Below are 21,847 nucleotides of genomic sequence, written 5' to 3' on the forward strand. Positions count from 1 at the left end.
CCATCTCACTTTCACTCCCAGGTACTCTGCCATGCATTCATTGTAAGAACGCTCATGTTTCCATGTCATGAACCAACTACTGCTGACTTTAATATCATGGTGCTGTAAGAGAGAATCAAGTAAAAGAGGCCTCCTATCAAACCACAATTTCACTTGCACACATTCCCTTCAGGATCCTAAGAAAATTATTAAGATTCCATATAGTCCTTCTCAGTTTTTGCTAAGAAATAAAATTCTCTAGACAGATGCTGGTTGGGGAACAAAGTAGTAGAAAACTGCTGTCTGCGGTGAAACCCCTCACGGCATATCTTTGTCTTTAAATTGCAACATCTCTTAAGTCACCTTAGGGCTTTCCAGCTCTTATTTTGAAAAGTAGCTGTTTTAAGTGACTTGAAAAGGCCAAATCATAATCTAAAATACTTTTGGAGACATGAAATCCCACTAGAATTCTGGAAAGAGTTTCTACTTCTCTAAAAGGGTAATTATTCAATACAACTACAGTCTTCTATCCTTAGGCTAACCAAGGCACAGGTAAATTAGGACTCCTGGGCAGGGCAGGAGGTATGACTGCTGTACCTATTCTGTGATACCATAATTCTGTAATGTCAAGAAATTATTCCTGCTCATGGTCTTTTTCTTTGAAGAACATGAGAAACAGGCTTTTCTAAGAATGTTTAGAGATAGCACTACCCACCACATTTGGCTCCTCAAACCTCTGTCATGCTTTCTGCTATTCTCCTACAGCAAAGAAAGCAAGGAAGGGTTCTTAAGGTAAAGAAGCATATGTTACATTTCTGGTGAAAGTGTAATACTGTTTCTTTAGTCTCATTTCTTCGAGAGGAGAAAAATTCGGGTTTCTTCTTCCTTCCTTTAGTTAAATAAATACTCATTCTATGAGCCTTGCTTTGACTTGGAATTTAGTTAATAATCAATAGACTGATTCTCCTATAAGAGGAAAAAAAGATACAAGCTTTCTCTACTTCTTTTTTTATAAATCTCTTAAAAATGAAACCAAATAGTTTCTGTTGGCCTTTGATACTTTTATTGGATAAGTAACAATTTTTTGTGTCTCAACTAAGATAGCTAAAATTCTAACACTTATATATAAAAAAGTACACTCCATTTCAGCACAAATGTTAACACAAATTAACAGCACAGTGCCATGAAGAAATGAAAAATATACAGCTTATTTTGGTGGGGAAATAGTCCTGGAAACAATGTAATGCCAAGTTTCTGATCATTTAACATATCTCTCACCTCCTTCATCTGCAGTTACGAATCACTTTATTTATTTATTTATTTATGACCGAATTTCACTCTTGTTGCCCAGGCTGGAGTGCAATGGTGTGATCTCGGCTCACTGCAACCTCCACCTCCCAGGTTCAAGGGTGAAGTTATGAATCACTTTAATTATTCTCAACAACCCACAGAATTTTAAATAAAAACTAGTAAGACTTCATGGACATTGATAGAAACTCATAATTTATCAAACATGCTGGTATACACATGCCTCCAAAGGTTATAGATTGAAAGAGGTCAATATCTTGAAGCTATGACTTAGCTTATTATAAAAAGAAGCACTACATATTCATGTTATATACTAAAAGTAAATCTACAAGGAAGCCAATTTGTAAAACCCCTATTCTTCATATTATTTTAAATAAAACATTTTCTGATGTTGCTGAACTTTCTATTTTACCCTTCCAGTTTTAGTAAGAGGAAAACAGTATGATAAAGATTTTTACTTCTGGAATTTGACTTTAAGCAACAAAAAGGGAGAGTAACACAAAAATAGTCAGTGTATCACCGTATAAGTTTAATTATTCTTATTTGAAACCTGGCAGAATTAGTAGCGTCAGGACCACAGTTTTGTGTTTCCTTCCATTTCCCATTCTTTGTTGGAGGCAAGTTACAATGCTGCTTTTTTTTTTTTTTTTTTTAGAAAACTCATCTTGGCTCAGGTGATGATACAGGAAGAAGTCGAAGACTTACCTTCTGTTAGCACTTAGACTACTTAAAAGCAACAGGTTTGTTATTTGATCATAATAAAGTTTTAACAAAGCTACTGGTGTAAATGGTAAGAAAGAGGCTTAAATCCACATTGTAAAACACATTAAAACTGAAATTATTACCCTACGGAAATCACTCCAATATATTATCCTATTGACTCATTCTTTGTTTATTACTGTTTTGCCATATTCAAGTTTCATATTTCCAGCTATTCTTTCTATGGTACAAATGGTTCCAAGCTACCAAAGAGAAAAGAAAAGCTCACTGAGCTTTAACCCTGAGAGAACTAAAATTCTCTGTGTTTGTATCTCACAGGATATACCTAGAAAAGAAAACGAATTTAATTTGTTCTATCTTTAGTTCAACTTCTACAAGGTAAAATGGAAGATGGACATTAAGTGTGTGGGTTACTAATATTTCTTCCTAACTTCACAGGAAGTTTGTCACCTTTCCTTGCAGGATACGGACTGTAAACCTGCAGAACACTACACAAGGCCCTATTTGACAAGGCCACGTGAGCTTTTCAGGGATGCCAAATGTCAAGATTCTGTGACTATTTCACATAAAAAGACCACGAAACGAGAAAACAAGTTTATCCCATCAATGGGAATTAGAGTTTTCTAATACTACCTCAAGAAAAGAAAAAGTTATTAAATTATTGTTCTCTCTAAGGTTTATAGTCCAAAGGAAAGTGACTTTAGGTAGCTTAGTCAACCTTTATTTCTCAATGAAAGGGACAATTTTCAGTATAATGTGATCTGCTCCTCCTTTCCACAATCAGAAGACTCCAGATCCAACTGGAAGATCAACGTAGAGAGAACTGAAATCAGTTTTCCTGAACTGTTTTTGAAGCTATAAGCCAAACATGTCATGACCCAGACACTGAATTAGGAGGATACATGAGCATAAAAAATGATAGGTCTTTTATGCATATTTGCCACACAGTTTACTTATGTATAAACTGTGTTTATACTAAAGAACCCTCAAGGAAACTAATTTGTATGGTCAGGAACTAATATCCTATACAGGTTAAGATTTTCTGGATCCTTAATAGATCTCTCGCTATGAATAATGTAACAGAAATATCTTTTAAAAATATAAATAAGGAAAAATGTAATTCCCCTAAGAAGCAAAGGTACTAAAAATATCACTGCTATCCACAACTGAATGAAGAGAAAAGGGTGTGGAGAAGGTTGGGTGACAGGCAAGAGTACACACTATCAAAGTAAAACCCTGACATACTAACAAAGCCCAATAATGTCTTTTCAAAAAAGCTGTAACTTGGCTATCTGAAAAGAGAACATCAGGCGAATGTTGACTTATACTAGGTACTAATAATCATCAAATTTCAATACTGAGGGACAGCAGGGGGTGGGGAGGTTGGGTAGGGATAACATTGGGAGAAATGCCTGATGTAGGTGACGGGGGGATGGAGGCAGCAAACCACCATGGCGTGTGTGTACCTATGCAACAATACTGCAAGATCTGTACATGTACCCCAGAACTTAAAGTAAAATAAAAAAAAATTTCAACAGAAAACAGTTTAGGGATAGCATCTGTCTAAGGACGTCCATTTCATTCATTAAATAAGTCCTCTTGGAGGTTCTTTTCAATTCTATAGTTCCAAAACCTACAGACTTCATCTACTTTGAACTCTTACAACCATTACTCTGCATTATTTGCTATTAAAGGAAACATGAGAAAAAAATCTATAATATGGATTTTTTTCTCAATTTAAGTTCTATGCTTCCAATTAAGCATGACCTAAGTAAAAATTTACTTCATTATTTTTATATGAAGATTATTTTTATTCAAGTACAAGGTTCTATAAGCACACGATGCTTTATCTAAAATTACTGTAATGTTAAAAAATGACTAGCAAAGGTAGAATAACCCAGTATGAGAAAGAGTCTGTGCACCTGAAGAGAAAATGGAATATTATATCATGTTAAATATGACTAAATGTGTCCAATCACAGCATGATCTATATATGGATTATGAACATTTATCACACTCATGCTCTCTAATCAGATGGCAAATTATCACACAAAATTGTTAGACCAGCAAGCTCTCTCCAGATAGCACTATTTGTAAGCCTCATTCCAGCTATCTAGACCAGAAAAAGTTAGTACCATATTTTAGTTACATTTATGACAATAAGGTCAGACTTTTAATTTATCCTTCCATCAGTCTACTCTTGGTGGAGGTAGACAGAAGTAGGAGTGATTATTAACATAAACTGTAATCACTATGAGCCATTAGAAACCAAGATTCACCCAGAGTTGAATCTTAACTGCAGACTCAGACAGCTTCCTTGGTCTATTAGCAACATTAAGGAAAGATGTTCCCTAATGTCTTGTAATGACAGGACAAACTAGTCTTTGATAGATTGATATTTCTACAGCTCCACTACCTTCATTCTTATTTCTGGAAGTTACAAAAAATGTTGTGCAAGAAAGGGTCTCTTAAAATTGGGAGACTAAGAAAAGTGGATGGATCTGCCTATACTTCTTATCTCCTTCCTTAAATAACTCCTTTTTCCTCAAAAGCCATTGAAACTGAAATGACAGATTCATTAAGAGTAAGGATTATGGCTATCGATCTTTTGCAAATTACTTAATCAGAAGATTTCAGAGTGCTTCTCCAGTAGAACATTTTCTTCCTGTCCACTCTAGTTTGACTGATGCTCTGTTACAGACACAGCTAAAGTTACAGAAATAGATGAATTTAGGATGTAATACAAGCCATGTCAACATGTGAAAGAAATAGTGTCATGTAAAAAAAAAAATGGAAGGAAAAAAATCACTATGCCCCACTTAGTTTAGAAAGAATATTCAGTCACATTTATTGTGCTAGAAAGCCTCAATCCCTGTTGCCAAATTCCATGTTTAAAGTAACTGAAATCTCAGCTTCTAACCTAGGAAACTTACAACCAGCAGAAATAAAAACAAATTCATGATGTTGAACCCATAAAGCTACAAAGCAACCTTGGTTACTTTTCACACTCTTGACATTCAAGATATCAGAAATACAATCTCCAGTGCCCCTCTCCTTATATCTGTGATGTTGCCACAAGAAAGCATTGAGACAATGATTAAAAACTATAAACATACATCTGTGACATTTCTTTCTAAATGATTCAAGCACTTCAAAGCCTGAAGCCTATTACTTAGTTTTATATGGAGAAATGTATACAGACTAAATAATGAAAAAATAGGACCCTATCTAGCACCACAAATGGAAGAAGCAATACCCTCCTTTGGCTATAATGAGTTATTTACTGAAACATTGAATGTAAAGAGGGATACTACATTTGAAATTAACTTTTTAAACAAAGAATTGTGACTCTGGAAGACCATTCTAGAAGTTATGTTCTGACTAAATAGCATGCTCTTGGTTTTAAAAAACCCAAAGGAATCAATAAAGAAAAAAATTTAAATAGAATTTAATCTGTACCTAATCTAATTTCACTAGTGTACAACCATCAACTCTGACACAGTATTAGAGGTAAAAGTTCACTACGATCACTTTCACAGTTTTTGTCTCTGTTCTTTAACTTGGCCTTCCCAATACCTGCAGTCTACTATTACAAGACTACTCTCCTGGTTTTGATTACCTTATGATAAGGATTACATCACTTTTGCGAAGTCACTCTTACAGACTCTCAATCTCTTTCTTCCTCTCTCATCTTAAAACTTATATTCTTTTGATGTAAAAAATGCTCTCACTCAAAGAGGAGTTGACTGAATGGCAAAAATAATACACACACATGCATTTATGACATGATATGGAACATGTGAAATGGATTGTGAAGGTGGGGTGGGGGAATAAACTTTATTGGCCCACAGAAGGGATGAGGGAATGAGGAGGGGCTAGGGATAAGAATGAATAAAAGTGAAAAACTAAAACAAAATGATTTAAAATGTGCAAATACACTTTGCAACCTCCACCATTCAATTTAGGGATTGATATGCATATACAGTGAGATCCATGCAGGCTAAAGTGAGTTTCACTTTGTAGTTGATGCTACTTGTACCAGTTCTATCATTAGTAAGTCACCATTTAATTCTGCCAAAGTCAGACAGGGATCTTTCTGGTTAGTGTAAACAAGGCTTCCATCCTGGGCTGCAGTCAGACCCGCCAGTGCTCAGTAGGCATGCTTGTGATGAATTCGCACACCTTCCAGTTCCCCACCTCCAATGGCGGCCAGGGTCTCCAGCCTGTTTAAGCGCTCCAGGCTTCTTCCAAGAACTTCTTCTAGCCGACTGCGTAACACCTGAGCCCCTTCCAGTTCCACCTGCAGACTTCGGTCTCTCTCAGAGCTGATTAAACATGCCATACGGAAGGAAAATGGATTAGCCATCAACTGTAGTGAGTCCACATTTGCTTCCAAAGAACCATCAATGCCACTTTGAGCCACACGACTTTCTAAAGTAATCATTCTCCAGGACACAATAAGTGAATGTAGTCTTTGTGTGGCATTTGTGTTCACTGCTGATAGATTATCAAGGACTGTTCCTTTTTTAAAAAGCATGCCCCTTATGCTAGATTCTGGGCCAATTTCACATGAAATTATAGCTCCTAAGACTTAGCTCACACCGCTATAGCCCAAGCAAGAGAAATCTCATTATTTAACTAAAAGCTTTTGTTTCTAAAACACTAAAACCCAGGTAAAACTAAATATAAACTGGAGCAAGACTGAGCCAAGTAGAACCATTACTGAAGATATCTGTCTTCTCATTTGTTACCAAACTTGATGGTGTGAAAAGGAATCTGATTCACAAAAACTAAAGCTCTAGAGGTTCTTTGAAAAGTAACACAATCAACTGGTCCTATCATACTTTTCCTCTGCCTTCATTTTCCTGGTAGGAAGAAAACATTTTTAAAGCCCAACAATAAATTAGAAGAAACTGAATAGTAAAAAAAAAAACCTAAAAACAAAAATTGAAAAAAAGTAAAAGGTGCTAAAAAGGAAGGCAAAATGAGAAAAAAAATGAAGAGAATATAAAATGATCCTGAGAGATATCATATATATGACCAAAAACCAAGAGGCAGAAGAAAAGATATTCATCATGATGGCTATCAGTGGTCCTGGGGTGATATCAGCCATTCCAATGAATATATCTTCTTCAATGACATTAAATGAATATCAGTGCCCTTTATAGTCTTTTTTTTTTTTTTTTGAGACGGAGTCTCTCTTTATCACCAGGCTGGAGTGCAGTAGTGCGATCCTGTCTCACTGCAACCTCCACCTCTGGGTTCAACGAATTTTCCTGCCTCAGCCTCCCAAGTAGCTGGGACTACAGGAGTGCACTACTATGCCCAGTGAATTTTTGTATTTTCAGTAGAGACAGGGAGTAGCCTTACTTTTATAATAGAACAGCCTTTAACATGGATCACAAACGGAAAGGAACATACATTGAGTGCTGACTATATGCAAGGCATTGTTTTAGACACCAAATTTAATCTCTGCAATCCCTGTGTGAAACAGGCACTATTCCCGACTTAAGATTTTGACACTGAGGCTCAGAGCAATCCATGAAACAAATGACAAAGTGGGTAGCCCCAGTAATTGTTCCTGATTTTTTCCCCCTCTTCAGTATCATAAGCATCCGCACTTAAGAATAAAAGGCATAAAAAGAATACAATAGTAAAAGAAATAAAAATTTCAACAAAGAATAAAAGGAAAAATAGCCACTCTCTTACCTCTCTGGATGAGCATGGAATTTCACCAGACTGCTATAGAGCTGTCTCTCTGCTTGTAAGGCCTCATTGAGCCGACCCCGTTCATCTACTAGTCCTTCTAGCATCAGCAGTAACTGAGAAAAGAAGAGAGAAGAAGCAATATGCAAATGGAACAATGAGACATGAAGCCACAGTTAATCCTGAGGAACAAGAAAATGCATTAGCATGTAATAGGACTTAAAAAGTCTACTATCTTAGTATATAACCTTTTGATAGTATTTTATAGTTTTCAAATCAATGTCATATTCATTATGTTTTTTTAATCTTTAAAACCCTGTAAGGTGGAATTCAAATAAGGGAGCAAAAAGAAGAAAAAGGAGAGAGAAGTTAGAAGCACAGGAAAGTAGCTGAGAGAAAGGAGTAAGAGGGAAACAGGACAAGCAAGAGGGAAACATATATAACAGGACTTACTAGTATTCTTCATTCATTCAATAAATATTTACTGAGCACCTTCTATGGGACAGACTCTGTTCTAGGTTCTAAGGGAATGCCTACTATCTAGTGGAGGAAAAAGACATTCATTAATCATAGATATGTGTCATTGTGAGTGTAATTGTGCTATAATATATAACCAACAGAGAGTTGTTTAAGGTAGTGTTAAAAGCTAGAATGGAGTAGGGTGAGTAGTTAGTGAGAAAGATGATAATGGAGACAGGAAGTACAGGCAAGTAAGTCTTTTGGAAAAGTCTGGCACTGAAGAAAGGTTAAACGGGGCTGTAGCTACAAAGACATTTGAGGCAAAGGCAGGGGTATCTTTCTCTCTTTTTAGACTGGGAGAGATTTGAACATGGTTAAATGCAGATAGAAGAGAAAGATTCAGTTGAGAGGGAGGTGACTGATGTATGAGTGTGAGGGATAACTATTGGTATGTGTCCAAAAGAACTGCTGCTCTTTTCAGAATCACACATGTCAGAAAGAAGTATCTATAGCTACTACTGACCAAAGTAGGAAACTTTAGAGCACAGTTTCTCAATGAAATACCATCTATGAAAAACCAATACCATGGTTTATTTCACAGTAGAAAAATAAGGTTTGTGCTGGGCATGGTGGTTTGCACCTGTAGCTCCAGCTACTCAGGAGGCTGAGGCAGGAAGATTCGTTGAGCCCCAGAGTTTGAAGCTGCAGTGCTTCAATACCACCGCACTCCTGCTTGGGTGGCACATTCCTGTCTCAATGTGCTGACTGATGCCTGTATGTAATTCTAGCACTTTGAGGGGCAGAGGAAGGTGGATCACTTGAGGTCAGGAGTTCAAGACCAGCCTGACTAACATGGTGAAACTCTATCTCTACTAAAAAAGAAAAAAAATCCTTCTCTCCCTCCCTCTCTCTCTCTCTCTCTCTCTCTCTCTCTCTCTCTATATATATATATATATATATATATATATGGTCTACATTCCAATAACTTACCTGTTGTCTTCGGTTTCCTGAAATTTCTTGACCCTGGGATTCTATTGTAGCAACTTTTTCCCGAAGAATTAATACTTCCTGGGTCAGGCGTTCCATAGCTGGTATGTCTTCAGGATCAACTAGTTGCATTTGCAGGTCCTAGAAGTCAAAAAATAAGGATAAACATGAAAACAGTAATAAAAGAATTATTCAGCCAAGGAGCACAGAAACAAATGTTCTTGAAATAGTCTGCTTATACTTTCAAGTGGGATATTCATAAGAACTGGCCAAAGGACTCAATGTGTGCAAATATTGTCTGAAGATGCCCTACAGGTATTCTGAGATGTGAACATTTCCAATGGTCTTTAAAAAGTTTTGAAAGACCTTTATGAGATCTTCTTTAATCTGTACACTCCTGGTCAGAGACTCCATATCAGCAGCCTGCACCTGCAGCTCTTCTTCTTGCACAGCCATCATGGACTGTAGAGCAGAAAGTTCCATCTGTGAAAAGAGGAATCAATATCTGCCATGTTTACATTTTACACGGAGGCAAATGCTTTTGCATATCATATCACTATCAGCCAGTAATGCAAGACAAAATGAGACAAGAATAGGGCTCTACAGGATCAAATAAAAAATCCATGCAGTATGGTAACAAAGGATGTTTTATGAGAAGATGTAATAGTTGCTTTTAATGATGTCTTCCACTTTAGCTGGCACTACCAAACACGTCAAATTTGTTTAACAAGCTTATTATGATACTGAAAAAGAATGGTGACCATTAGCAGAAGCAGGAAGAGATGAAGTTTTTACGTAAGTACTTCAGCTAACAGATGAAAAAATGATAGCATTAGGATATTTCCATTTTGCAACACTTAATGAATTAATGGATTAGGCATCAAACCACAAAAGCTGCTAACATCACAAGAGATCCCCAAATATTACATGCCTCCAGATGGAAGAGCACGCCACCACCTCTGAAGGAGTCCTGCCAAAAGCTGGCATTACATGCCCTAAACTTACAGTGTTCTCAACAGAAAATGACAAATACTTGGTTATGACAAAGTTTATTAAAACTCATGATAATAGGCTGGGCACCATGGCTCATGCCTGTAATCCCAGCACTTTGGGAGGCAGAGGCAGGCAGATCATGAGGTCAGGAGTTTGAGACCAGCCTGATCAAAATGATGAAACCCTGTCTCTACTAAAAATATAGCAATTAGCCCAGCGTGGTGTTGCATACCAGTAATCCCAGCTACTCATGAGGCTGAGGCAAGAGAATCGCTTGAACCCAGGAGGCGGAGGTCGCAGTGAGCTGAGATCATGCCACTGCACTCTAGCCTGGGCGACAGAGCAAGACTCTGTCTCAAAAAAAAAATCTTGATAATAACCATACCTGCTAACACTTACTATGCTCTGGGCTCTCTAATAAATGCTTTGTATATATTTAAAGTGGGAAAAGTAGGTTCCTGCCTACTTTTCCCACTTTAATATCTGTCATTTGACTCCTCACTCATGACTCCGTAGGCACACTTGACTTTTTCTGTTCTAAGAACACCAGACTTTCTCTTGACTCAGGGCCTTTACAACTACTACTCCCCTGGCCTGAAATATCTTTCCCAGGGCTGCCTCCTTCTCATCCTCAGGTCCTAGCTTACGTGTTATCTGCTCAGAGAAGCCTTCTTTGGCCGCCCTATTTAAGATGGTCTCCATCCATGTTACTTTCTATCATTTCCCTCATATCACTTACTATAATCTGTAATATTTATTTATTGTATCTCCTCAGTAGAAATTAACTACAGAGAGCCAGAGACCTTACTGATTTCATTTACTACCTCATCCCCAGCACTAGCCCAAGTTTAGAGACCGTCCCCATATAGCAAATGAATGAATGAAGGAGTGAATCCTCACAACAATCCTATGAAATAACTCCTCTTTGATTTGTATGTAAGGTGACTTTTTCTACTCTTCAATTTACAGACAAGGTGATTGAGTCTGAGAGAAATTAAGGAACTTGTTCAAAAACCACATGGCTAGCTAGTAAGTGGCAAATCCAGAACGTGAACTCAGAGAAGCTGACTCAGAGGCAGTAGACTATAATGTCTTCCCAGTAGATGCCACATATCCATACAGTCTTTATGGTAAGGGCAAGTTGTTTTAAACAAACCCTTTAAAGGAATTTAGCAATAGCTAAATATCACCCCCTCAAAATACCCATTCATAGGCATTAGAATTTCATGATTCTGAAAATAGGACAGAACCAAAAAGTAACATTACTCTGGATTTGGTATATGTGAGAAAAACAGGAAGAACACGTGGAAACTAAAATACCTGACATGAATAATCAGATAACGGCTAAGGTAGAAGATCAAAAAGGAAGGGAGACTAGGGGATTTTTAAAACTGGTATTTCTTAAATGCCACACATTCTCATATCCTAAAAACTAATTGAGTCATAAAACATGAGTCTGTTTGTAAGCAGAAATATGGTAATAAAATCAAAAGATAAAATATGTTAATTCTGTCACAAATACAAACACACATTTTATATTACAGATCTAGCTGTGGCAAAAGGTAGAAAAAAACTAAGGAGCTATTTAGACTAGCTAGCTAAACTTAATTTAGGAAGCCACGACACTGACTGATCTTCTAAAAGAGATGGCAAAGTAACAAACAGGCTTTTAGTTTTAGACTGTAACTCTGCACTGTGGTGCTCGTATTTCTTCAACATCGTAGTTGAATATGCAACTAGCTGTGGAGGAAAGGCAGGGTAAGGGAATATCTAAGGCTGAAAGGCCTCTTCTAAAAAAATTGATGAAAACTATACGCTAGAGAGAGTTAAAGTGTAAGATGGGAAAAATGTGTTCTAGGAAATGAATCTTCTTAGGAAGTATGTGAAGTCACAAAAATCTGGAGTTTGAATCATACCTCTGGCATTTATTGGTTACATAACTATTCTCCACTCCCATTTTAAAAGAGAAATCAGTGTTTCAGCTTCTTCATGTATTATAATTGGGTTGTAAGGCATTAGTGCTAGCACAGTACATTGCATATGAATATTCAATAAACATCGATTATACTCAAGTTTCTCTTGTTTCATGTTTCTAAAACTAATTTCATGGGTCTAATGTCATAATTAAGTGGCAGTCACACAACACTTCCTTTTTTCACTAGTGCTTTTTTCTTCTTCTTCTTCTTCTTATTATTATTATTACTATTTGGAGGCGAAGTTTCGCTCTTATTGCCTAGGCTGGAGCGTGATGGCACGATCTCAGCTCACTAGAACCTCTGCCTCCAGGGTTCAAGTGATTCTCCTGCCTCAGCCTCCCAAGTAGCTGGGATTGCAGGCACCCACCACCATACCTGGCTAATTTTTCTATTTTTAGTAGAGATGGGGTATTGCCATATTGGTCAGGTATGGTGGTGGTATGGTCTCGAACTCCTGACCTCAAGTGATCCACCCACCTCAGCCTCCCAAAGTGCTGGGATTACAGCATCCGGCCTTTACAATTATTTTATTCCAGTTAGCAATGGGGAGAGAGCATTGCATTTTTCCAGCACTTAATAAGTTTTAATGGTCCCAATATAAAAACAGGAGTATCTTGTTGAGATTATGTATATAAAAAATAACTTACATTTTTCCCCCAAAAGAAAAAAGCTATACCTGGCATTTGGACTCAGATATATTATACTTGGAGAATTACACACTTTTAAAATATAAACTATTTTGAAAGAAAAAATAATAGGGATTTAAAAATTAAGACTTGACTAGAAAACTCACCTGACTTTCTCTTTCTTTTTTAGCCATGAGTTCAAGTTCCTCTTTGGCATTACTCAGTTCTTTTTCCAGCCCTGCAACTGTGTCCAAGTCTCCTAAAATGAAAATAGAGTGCTAGTTTTAATTGCTATTAACATAATGTAATATCTGCTGCCTCCTTTGAGTAATTTACTGAGAACGTATTCCAATAGTAAAAAAAAATAAAACATATACACAGGTTGTTCTTTGTAGCATTGTTTATAATGGCAAAATACTGCAATCATCTTGAATGCTATAAAGAAAAGATTGAATAAACTATAGTATATTCACAGATGGCACTATATACTGCTGTAAAAAAAAGAATAAGAATGATCTTTATGAACTTATATGAGTGATTTTGAGATTCTGAGACTATGTTAAGTAAAACAAACTATGTGCTTAAGAATACATCTAAGGTAGTAGGTTTTATATTAGGAAGAGTGGAAAATAAGAATGTACATGTATACATCACATACACAAAGATGATTCATTTGCTTATTTTTGCAGAAAGATATACAGAAAGAATAACCCAGAAATGAAACTGATTACCTTCAGGAGATGAGCAGAAACAGGAGAAAAGGGATAGGGAAAGAGATGGGACATCTGAGTATATAATTTTATATGCTGGAGTTTTGAACTGTGTTAATGTTTAATTTTTAATATGTAAGTCAGCTTGACAATTAATGGAAGAGAAAAAGCCTAAAATTCAATACTATATAAATAAATGAATATATATAGCAAACAGATAATAAAACCACCCAGAAGATAATTTAAAAAATTAATCCAAATAATTTTTGAACTCACTAACTGAACACCATCAGTGCAAAATACCTTAAGGATAAAAAGAATTTCAAAAATACCCTAAGGATAAAAAAAATTACAAAAAAAAACTTAAATATTGCATAACACATTTATTGTTGATAGTGGTATTTACATAGTAATTCTGAAAGTACTTTTGCATATTATAGTATTCTGCAAATGTGTAAATACTTTGAAATGTATTGATGTTATAAGTAACCAAGGCTCTCAAGGAGATAGAAACATGAAATAAGGGAAAAAAGAACCTATATTGTTAAATTGGAATTACAGATATCAGTATCAAATCTTCATATGTATACAAATACATACTATATACTTAAAAATATTCATTGCTAGCTCTGTTCACTTAAAAGGGCCTAGAAGCAAAAGGTATTCATGTCGCAATGAAGACATTGTGCCCAGATCATAGTCTGTCAATGCCATGACCACCAAAAGGAACCAGGGGGCTCTTTAGGATAATGGCTGATTCTGGGACTGAGGCAGGTGAAGTAAAAGGTAATCATAGAACATCCTACTGTGCCAGAAATTATCAAAGTGCTAAAAAAAAAAAAAAAAACTGATGGGGATATGGCAAAGGGTCAGGGTCAGAGAAACAGCTTGATGAGGCTCCTACTGACCAAATCTGGGTTAATTTGAGCAGTAAAGAAAATAATGAACAAAATCAATAATATAATGATTTTATTTTTATTTTTCCCATGTATATGAAATTTATTCAAAATAGATCCTTAGAGACAGAAGAGAAATTAATGATTTTCAGCAGTTTGAGAGAAACGACTGTTAATGAGATGGATTTCTTGGGAGGCTGATGACAAAGTTCTAAAATTACATAGTCACAATGGCTACACACCTCTCTGAATATACTAAAAAACACTAACTTGTATACTTCAATGAATTGCATAGTATGTGAATTATGTTTTAATAAAACTGTTCTTTTTTTTATTATACTTTAAGTTCTGGGGTACATGTGCAGATCTTGCAGGATTGTTACATAGGTATACACATGCCATGGTGGTTTGCTGCCTCCATCCCCCTGTCACCTACATTAGGTATCTCTCCTATTGTTATACCTCCACAATCTCCTCACCCCCTGCTATTGCTCCCCTAGTCCCCCTACCCCACAACAGACCCCAGTGTGTGACGTTCCCCTCCTTGTGTCCATGTGTTCTCATTAATATAATGATTTTTAAAAGTCCATATTGATAAAAACAAATGGGGTACAGAGATAGGGAAAGGAGAGTCTTCTTTATAAAATAATATCCACAAATAAAGAAGAAATTTTAAAAACAGAAAATCATATTTTTTTTTTGAGACTGAGTCTCGTTCTGTCGCCTAGGCTGGTATGCAGTGGGGCAATCTTTCTGTCTCCCAGGTTCAAGCGATTCTTTTGCCTCAGCCTCCTGAGTAGCTGCGATTAGAGGCATGTACCACCAGGCCTGACTAATTTTTGTATTTTTAGTAGAGATGTAGTTTCATCATGTTGGCCAGGCTGGCCTCAAACTCCTGAGCTCAAGTGATCGGCTCTCCTGGGCCTCAAAGTACTGGGATTAAAGGCATGAGCCACCATGCCCAGCCCTGAAAATCACTATTTTTAAGCTACCAATGTAAGAGTTGGTTCAGGCAAGGCTCAAATGATACTAAAACCACTGAGTGAATGATTGTTGGAAAACAGAACTGTCAGCATCTCAAATTCAGCCAGCAGATCACTTACATATTAAGGAAAAATGAACCTTTTATAATGGAGAGATTTGGCAGGTACAACCTTAACCAAATGACTAAATTTAATATCACCAAGGATGATACAAACTGATTATCATGCACTGATGTGATGCACTAAGAAAGATGTCATCCTGGCTCACACCTGTAATCCCAGCATTTTGGGAGTCTGAGGCAGGTGGATCACTTGAGGCTAGGAGTTCCAGACCAGCCTGGCCAACATGGTGAAACCCCATCTCTAAAAAAAAAAATACAAAAAAACTAGCCAAGTATGGTGGCGCATGCCTGTAGTCCTGGCTACTTGGAAGGCTGAGGTGGGAAGATCGCTTGAACCTGGGAGGCAGAGGTTGCAGTAAACCAAGATGGTGCCACTGCAATCTAGCCTGGGCAATTTTGAGATTCTGTCTCAAAAAAAAGTGAGGGGAGAGGGAGATGGGGAGATGGAGAGAGGGAGAGAGGGAGAGAGATGGAGAGAGACAGAGAGGGAGATAAGGAGAGGAGGAGAGGGGGAGAGGCAGAGAGGGGGAGAGGGGGAGAGGAAGAGGTTGAGTCATTCATATGGTATTCCTGCCAAAAATGTTTAACTCAAATCTAACCACAAGAAAACAATCACAGCTAAATTGAGGAATATTCACTGGCCTGGATTCTTAAAAAATGCCAATCTCACTAAAGAGAAAAAAAAGCTAGACAACTGTTCTAGATTAGAGACTAAGACACATGACAACAAAGCACAATGCATAACCCCTGGGTTGGGGCAACCAAAGTAGCTATACAGAACATTATTGGGACAACAGGAACTCTGAATGTGGACTGCGTATTAGATACTAAGCCTATATCAAGGTGAAATGTTCTGAGTGTGATAATTACACCGTAGCTATGTAGGAGAATGTTCTTGTTCTTAGAAAATACTGAAGTATTCAGGAATAAAGTGTCATGATTTCTGTAAGAAATTCTCCAATGGTTCAGAAAATAAATTACATCTACATATGGGAGTGTACATGGAGAGAAATAAGGCAAATGTGGCAGAATGTTAATAACTGGTCTTAATAAAAATGTATATGAGTATTCACTATACTACTTTTGCCAATTTTCTGTAGGTTTGAAATTTCCAAAATAAAAAAATTTAGGGAAAAGCACACTTTTTAAAAAAGGCAAATAAAGAATTTTAAAAAAAAATTCAACATTCTTTTACTTTTTGATCAGTATAAAGTTTTCCTATTAGAGAATGACTACTTGTAAGACTTTTCTAAACCATCCCCTGAATGGGGCTAGGCTTGGCAAATAACTCAATGTACACTGCCTACCCTTCCTAACAGTTTAACGCAGGTGATGTCAAGTTACAGCCAGTGGCCCCACACTTGAAAGATACCCAGGAAAAGCTGTCAGCACATGGCCCTGCTGTGCAGGATTGGAACCACTACCTCCTGCATTTCTGAATCCCTGGCAAAGCTCTCTGAAAAGGAGAATAAGGACAGAGTTTCTCTGGGCCAAATTGTGAACCCAGAGGAATAACCTCAACTCAACATAAGGTAAGGACATTTCTTCAGCCTTTCAGAGAAATTCCAAACTTATTTTTTTCCATTAAGGTAGGAAGAGAAGAGTCTTGACCAAACCTATTAATATAAAGATTAACAGAAGGAAAAACAAAGTCCCTTAATGAAATGAAATTTTATATTTACCTAATATGGATCTGGGTATGCTGACATCCTCTTTGGCAGTCAATGAAGTGCTATCGTCTCTGGAAGGTATCTGCATTGAACCCTAAAAAATTGGAAAAGTCGGGGGAGTTAGGAAGATGCAGGAACTATGATCACAATGACAGCACTGAGAATATTCTCACAATTTGGTATTAAAATTATCAAGCTTACACCTCAAATGTAAAAAGGAAACACATTCAGCATGAATTATGTAAGTCTATAGTTCTTACTTGCTCAGTCTGTTCTCCAAGAGGGGGGCCAATGGAGGTAACTTCAGCTCGTTGGTTAGAGATAGGTGCTTGGGACATCATGGAGTCTCTCCCTCCCAAATATTGGCGCAGGGCCTGTAATTCTGAATTTCTTTCCATTAAGGCTTGCACCATTTTCTGTGCAGCAGCCTAGTAAGAGGCAATCACAAATAACATTAGAAAGGTATTCTAGTAAAACAAAATTTTTGTTCTGGTATTATTTCTTCAAAGTCAATCATTTGTTAAAAACCACCACCACAACAACAGTGGGTCCTTAGGAAATAGTTTCCTTCCTTTTAGTTTACAGGGAAAAACATAGTTAAAGTGAATGGAAAAAAAGTCTCATAGGCAGAACACTGGGGAAAAAACTGAATTTAACACATTTGTAACAGATAAGAGAATCTGAAATAGGTTCTGCTAGAACTACCAGGCAAAGGTGTTAAGATTCTGGAATTAGGATAACAAATGTCTTTATTCTCGGATAGTTGCTGCTTAGGACTGGATTGCTCTTCACTCAAACGTTTGTGTGGTTTGCTCCTTTTGGGTCTTTGCCAAATGACACCTTATCAAGTTGGCCTTCCCTGCATGTCCTATCTAAAACAGTTATCTCGCTGGCCAAAGGGTACAAGCTTTCAGGTACAAGATGACTATGTTTTGGGAATCCAATGTACAGCATGGTGACTTTAGTTAATAATACTGCATTATTTACTTGAGTTAATAATTCTATATTATTTACTTGAAATTTGCTAAGAGAGTAGATCTTTAGTGTCTTCACCACACACGCATAAAATGTATAGTGACGATTGTGTTAATTTGATCACGGTAATCATTTCACAATGTATATGTGTATCAAAACATCATGTTGTACACCTTGAATACATATATACAATATTTATCAATTATAGCTCAATAAAGCTGGGAAAAAAAAACTTTTAAAAATCCAGCAATCTCTTCTCTATCCCCAAGTCGCCTTACCGAGCTAAATTTTTTTCAATGCACTTACCATTATCTGATATGTATCTCTCTCTGCTTCCCCTACATGGAATGCAAGTTTCCTAAAGGCAACTTGGTGCTGGATCTCAAGAACCCGGTACAGTGCCTGGCACATAATAGGCACTCACTACATATTTACTGAATGAATCAATTACACACATAAACATGTTTATCAGATATAAACATAAAAAATTACACACATAAACATGTTTATCAAACATGATCGGGGAATCTCAATCTCAAAATCACCAAACTCAGTTTCATTTCAAATTCCAGTTTTCTAAGACAGATGATGACACAATTAGGGAAAGACCTAGAATTTTTGTAACTATTAATGCACAGGAAGTCTGCATTTAAACAGAAAATCTGGAAATAATAAATTGATATTAAAATGACTGAGGGTATACGATGATGAATCATAACACCAACTGTCTCTAAGGAAAAGTACTATTGTTTTAAGTGAGAAGCTGAGCTCTTGTCATGATTTCTAAGGGAAATATGAGAAAAAAACTTCTATTTTTCAGTAAGCAAAATTTGGGCTCTTTGGAGATTTGGATAACCATTTTAGAGGTTATCAGTATATTATGAAAGTACCTTAATAAAAATATCTGTGAAAACTGTGGGAAAAAACATAATAAATAACATATAAGATATATACTGTGCTCTATCTGCCTTGGCACTCTTTTTCTAATAGTATTTAAGAGTTTTTAGCAGTGCTCCTCCAATGCAGTCCATGAGCCAGCAGCATCACTATCACCCGGAAACTTGTTAGCAATGCAAATTATTAAGTCCCACCTATACCTCCCAATTTCTATCTCTGGAGTTGAACTCTACAATCTACATCTTTAAAAAGCTATCAGGTGATTTCTTTTGCATGTAAAATTAGAGAAGCAGATCTAGAAGAATACAACCATTAATCTTCTTGAGTTGAAAAATCTCCTGTAAGTTCCATCATCTTCATTATTCTATTACCTGCAGGGCATAATTCTTTTTTCTAAGGTATAATAAAGACCAATTCTTCCAAATCATGAACAGGTTAAAAAGAAAACTCAAAGTTGCTAGCCTCTTGCCAAAGACTTAAATAATTTAGAATAATTTTGTTAGGTCTATTTCAGAAACAATTTCTGATGCACACAGCAGGACTTTTCTAACAAGATGTGTATTTACTTCAGTGGGCCTAACAATTAGAACAGTGGAGTATAATCCCTTTACAATGTAAGGAAACATAAGAAAATATTATGGGGTTAAATAACATAGGCAAGAAAGAGTCTTTCTTCCTCTAAAAACTGACTAGGGGTATTCTGAGCTACTGGGTCTCTGAAATGTAGCACAAGTCAACCAAGAGTCTTTAGCCTTGTGAAGAAAAGACACAGAAATAAAGAAAAATTAAGAATTTTCTTCTGGGCAGGGAATGGTGGCTCACGCCTGTAATCTCACCACTTTGGGAGGCCAAGGTGGGTGGATCACTTGAGGACAGGAATTAGAAACCATCCAGGCCAAATGGTGAAACCTCATCTGTACTAAAAATGCAAAAATTAGCCAGGTATGGTGGTGCATGACTGTAATCCCAGCTACTCAGGAGGCTGAGGCAAGAGAATCGCTTGAACCCAGGAGGCAGAGGTTGCAGTGAGCCGAGATCACACCACTGCACTGTAGCCTGGGTGACAGAGGGAGTTGCCATCTCAAAAAATAATAATAATAAAAAAGAGAACTTACTTCTGAAATGTGAAAGTAATATACCCCATACTATTATGAGATTATTTATTCTCATCATGACCTCTGAAAAATGCAATCTTTTCTTCCTCTTAGGATAACTCAGATTTAACAAAAACTAAAAGTAAACATGTTGAGTGTAAGTTTTCCCATACCTTTGCTGAAAATGCAAAGTATCACTGAAGTCTTAATATTCAGAATCAAAATCAAAACACTCCACAGCCTCTACTCCTTTCTCTCAAAATGATCAGATTATTATTATTTTTTTTTTGAGACAGAGCTTCGCTCTTGTTACCCAGGCTGGAGTGCAAGGGCGCGATCTCGGCTCACCGCCTCCTGGGTTCAAGCAATTCTCCTGCCTCAGCCTCCCGAGTAGCTGGGACTACAGGCATGCGCCACCATGCCCAGCTAATTTTTGTATTTTTAGTAGAGACAGGGTTTCACCATGCTGACCAGGATGGTCTCGATCTCTTGACCTCGTGATCCACCCGCCTCAGCCTTCCAAAGTGCTGGGATTATAGGCGTGAAAATGATCAGATTATTAAAAGGAAAAGAAAATGTATGTAATGACGTTAATGGATACATGTATTGTTTAGGCACCCTTCCAAATATAAAGTTTTCAAAAAATTTTTCATACTTTGATGATCAGTATAAAACTGTGGTCTAAGGCCAGATGCAGTGGCTCACACCTATTATCCCAGCACTTTGGGAAGCCAAGGCAGGATGATTGCTTGAGCCCAGGATTTTGAGACCAGCCTGCACAAGTAGTGAGACCCCCATCTCTAAATAAATAATAAATAAAACTGTGGTCTAGCTAATAAATTGAAGAAACAGAGTTGACTGTAAAATATATCAATATACACACATCTATAGTCTGCAAATGCTTCCTATTTGCAGACTATAAATGCACTACGTGATACTTTTCTGCTCTGTGCATTAGTCCTTACTTGGCTTTCCTGCTCCCTGGAGCTCATAGACTGAAGCAGGCCTTGAATCTCCATTTCATGTTCCACCACTTGTTTGTTTCGATCACTCAGAAGATCCTGCAGCATCCTTTCCTTTTGCTGTAGACGCTGGCACAGCTCCTCTGCTATCTCACTCTGCCCTGGTCCAAGTTTGCAGAGCAATGTTGCACTAAGATCCTAACACAGAAGGGACACTGTAAGTTTCTGGAGGAAAAAACTGCCTCTAATAAATATCAAAGAGCTTAAAAGACTATCACAGAAGAAGGAGCTGTGAGATTCTTGAGAATAAGTATCATGTTTTACTCATTTTTGTTTAACCAGATCTAGCACAGGCCTGGAACGCTGAAGTCTCTAAATACATGTCCCGGGAATGAATACTAACAATATAGAAAACCATATCTAGCGGACCCTTATATATATACTGTTCTCTGAAATAAGTCTTTTTCCTATTTATTCAGGGCATGTAACAATTAATGTTAGATGAGGATAAATGGTTACTCAATTCATTGATCTATTTTCTCCCCAGTGTAACTTTATAGGGGGAAGCACAAAACAATAAGCTGAAAGGAACACTAAACACTGTTTTTGCTATCATAGTGATGGTTTCTTTTTCTGTATTAACCAATGGCTCATGGTGGAGGAAACGGAGGGGCCATACTGCCTAGGTTACCAGATCTGCTACTTAGTAGCTATGTTAGCTTGGACAAGGTTCTTAACTTCAGAAGTCTGTTTCTTCCTCTCTGTAACAGGGATAATAGTATGT

At 37.0% G+C, this 21,847-nt stretch overlaps 1 protein-coding gene across 18 annotated transcripts in view; it reads right to left on the reverse strand.

Moving 5' to 3' along the window:
- Positions 1-21,847, reverse strand: part of PDE4DIPP2 (PDE4DIP) — a 295,357-nt gene that overhangs the window by 44,811 nt on the left and 228,699 nt on the right. For 9 of the 18 annotated variants that reach the window (XR_010341226.1, XR_010341227.1, XM_064372625.1 and 6 more), the window contains exons 10-17: positions 21,067-21,261; positions 17,396-17,563; positions 17,148-17,229; positions 12,922-13,013; positions 9,526-9,642; positions 9,163-9,300; positions 7,717-7,829; positions 6,190-6,332 (exon numbers count right to left, since the gene is read on the reverse strand). Coding sequence is in view for 16 of the 18 variants with exons in the window: in XM_064372625.1 (XP_064228695.1) it covers positions 6,190-6,332; positions 7,717-7,829; positions 9,163-9,300; positions 9,526-9,642; positions 12,922-13,013; positions 17,148-17,229; positions 17,396-17,563; positions 21,067-21,261 (1,048 nt within the window). In the remaining 2 variants the exon portion in view is untranslated. The remainder of the gene's footprint in view (positions 1-6,189; positions 6,333-7,716; positions 7,830-9,162; positions 9,301-9,525; positions 9,643-12,921; positions 13,014-17,147; positions 17,230-17,395; positions 17,564-21,066; positions 21,262-21,847) is intronic. The other 9 variants (XM_064372639.1, XM_064372637.1, XM_064372638.1 and 6 more) reach the window with 1 other exon arrangement.

Source organism: Aotus nancymaae, unplaced genomic scaffold (assembly GCF_030222135.1).
Source record: "Aotus nancymaae isolate 86718 unplaced genomic scaffold, 86718_ANA_hifiasm-v0.15.2.pri h1tg000007l, whole genome shotgun sequence".
Lineage (NCBI taxonomy): Eukaryota > Metazoa > Chordata > Mammalia > Primates > Aotidae > Aotus > Aotus nancymaae.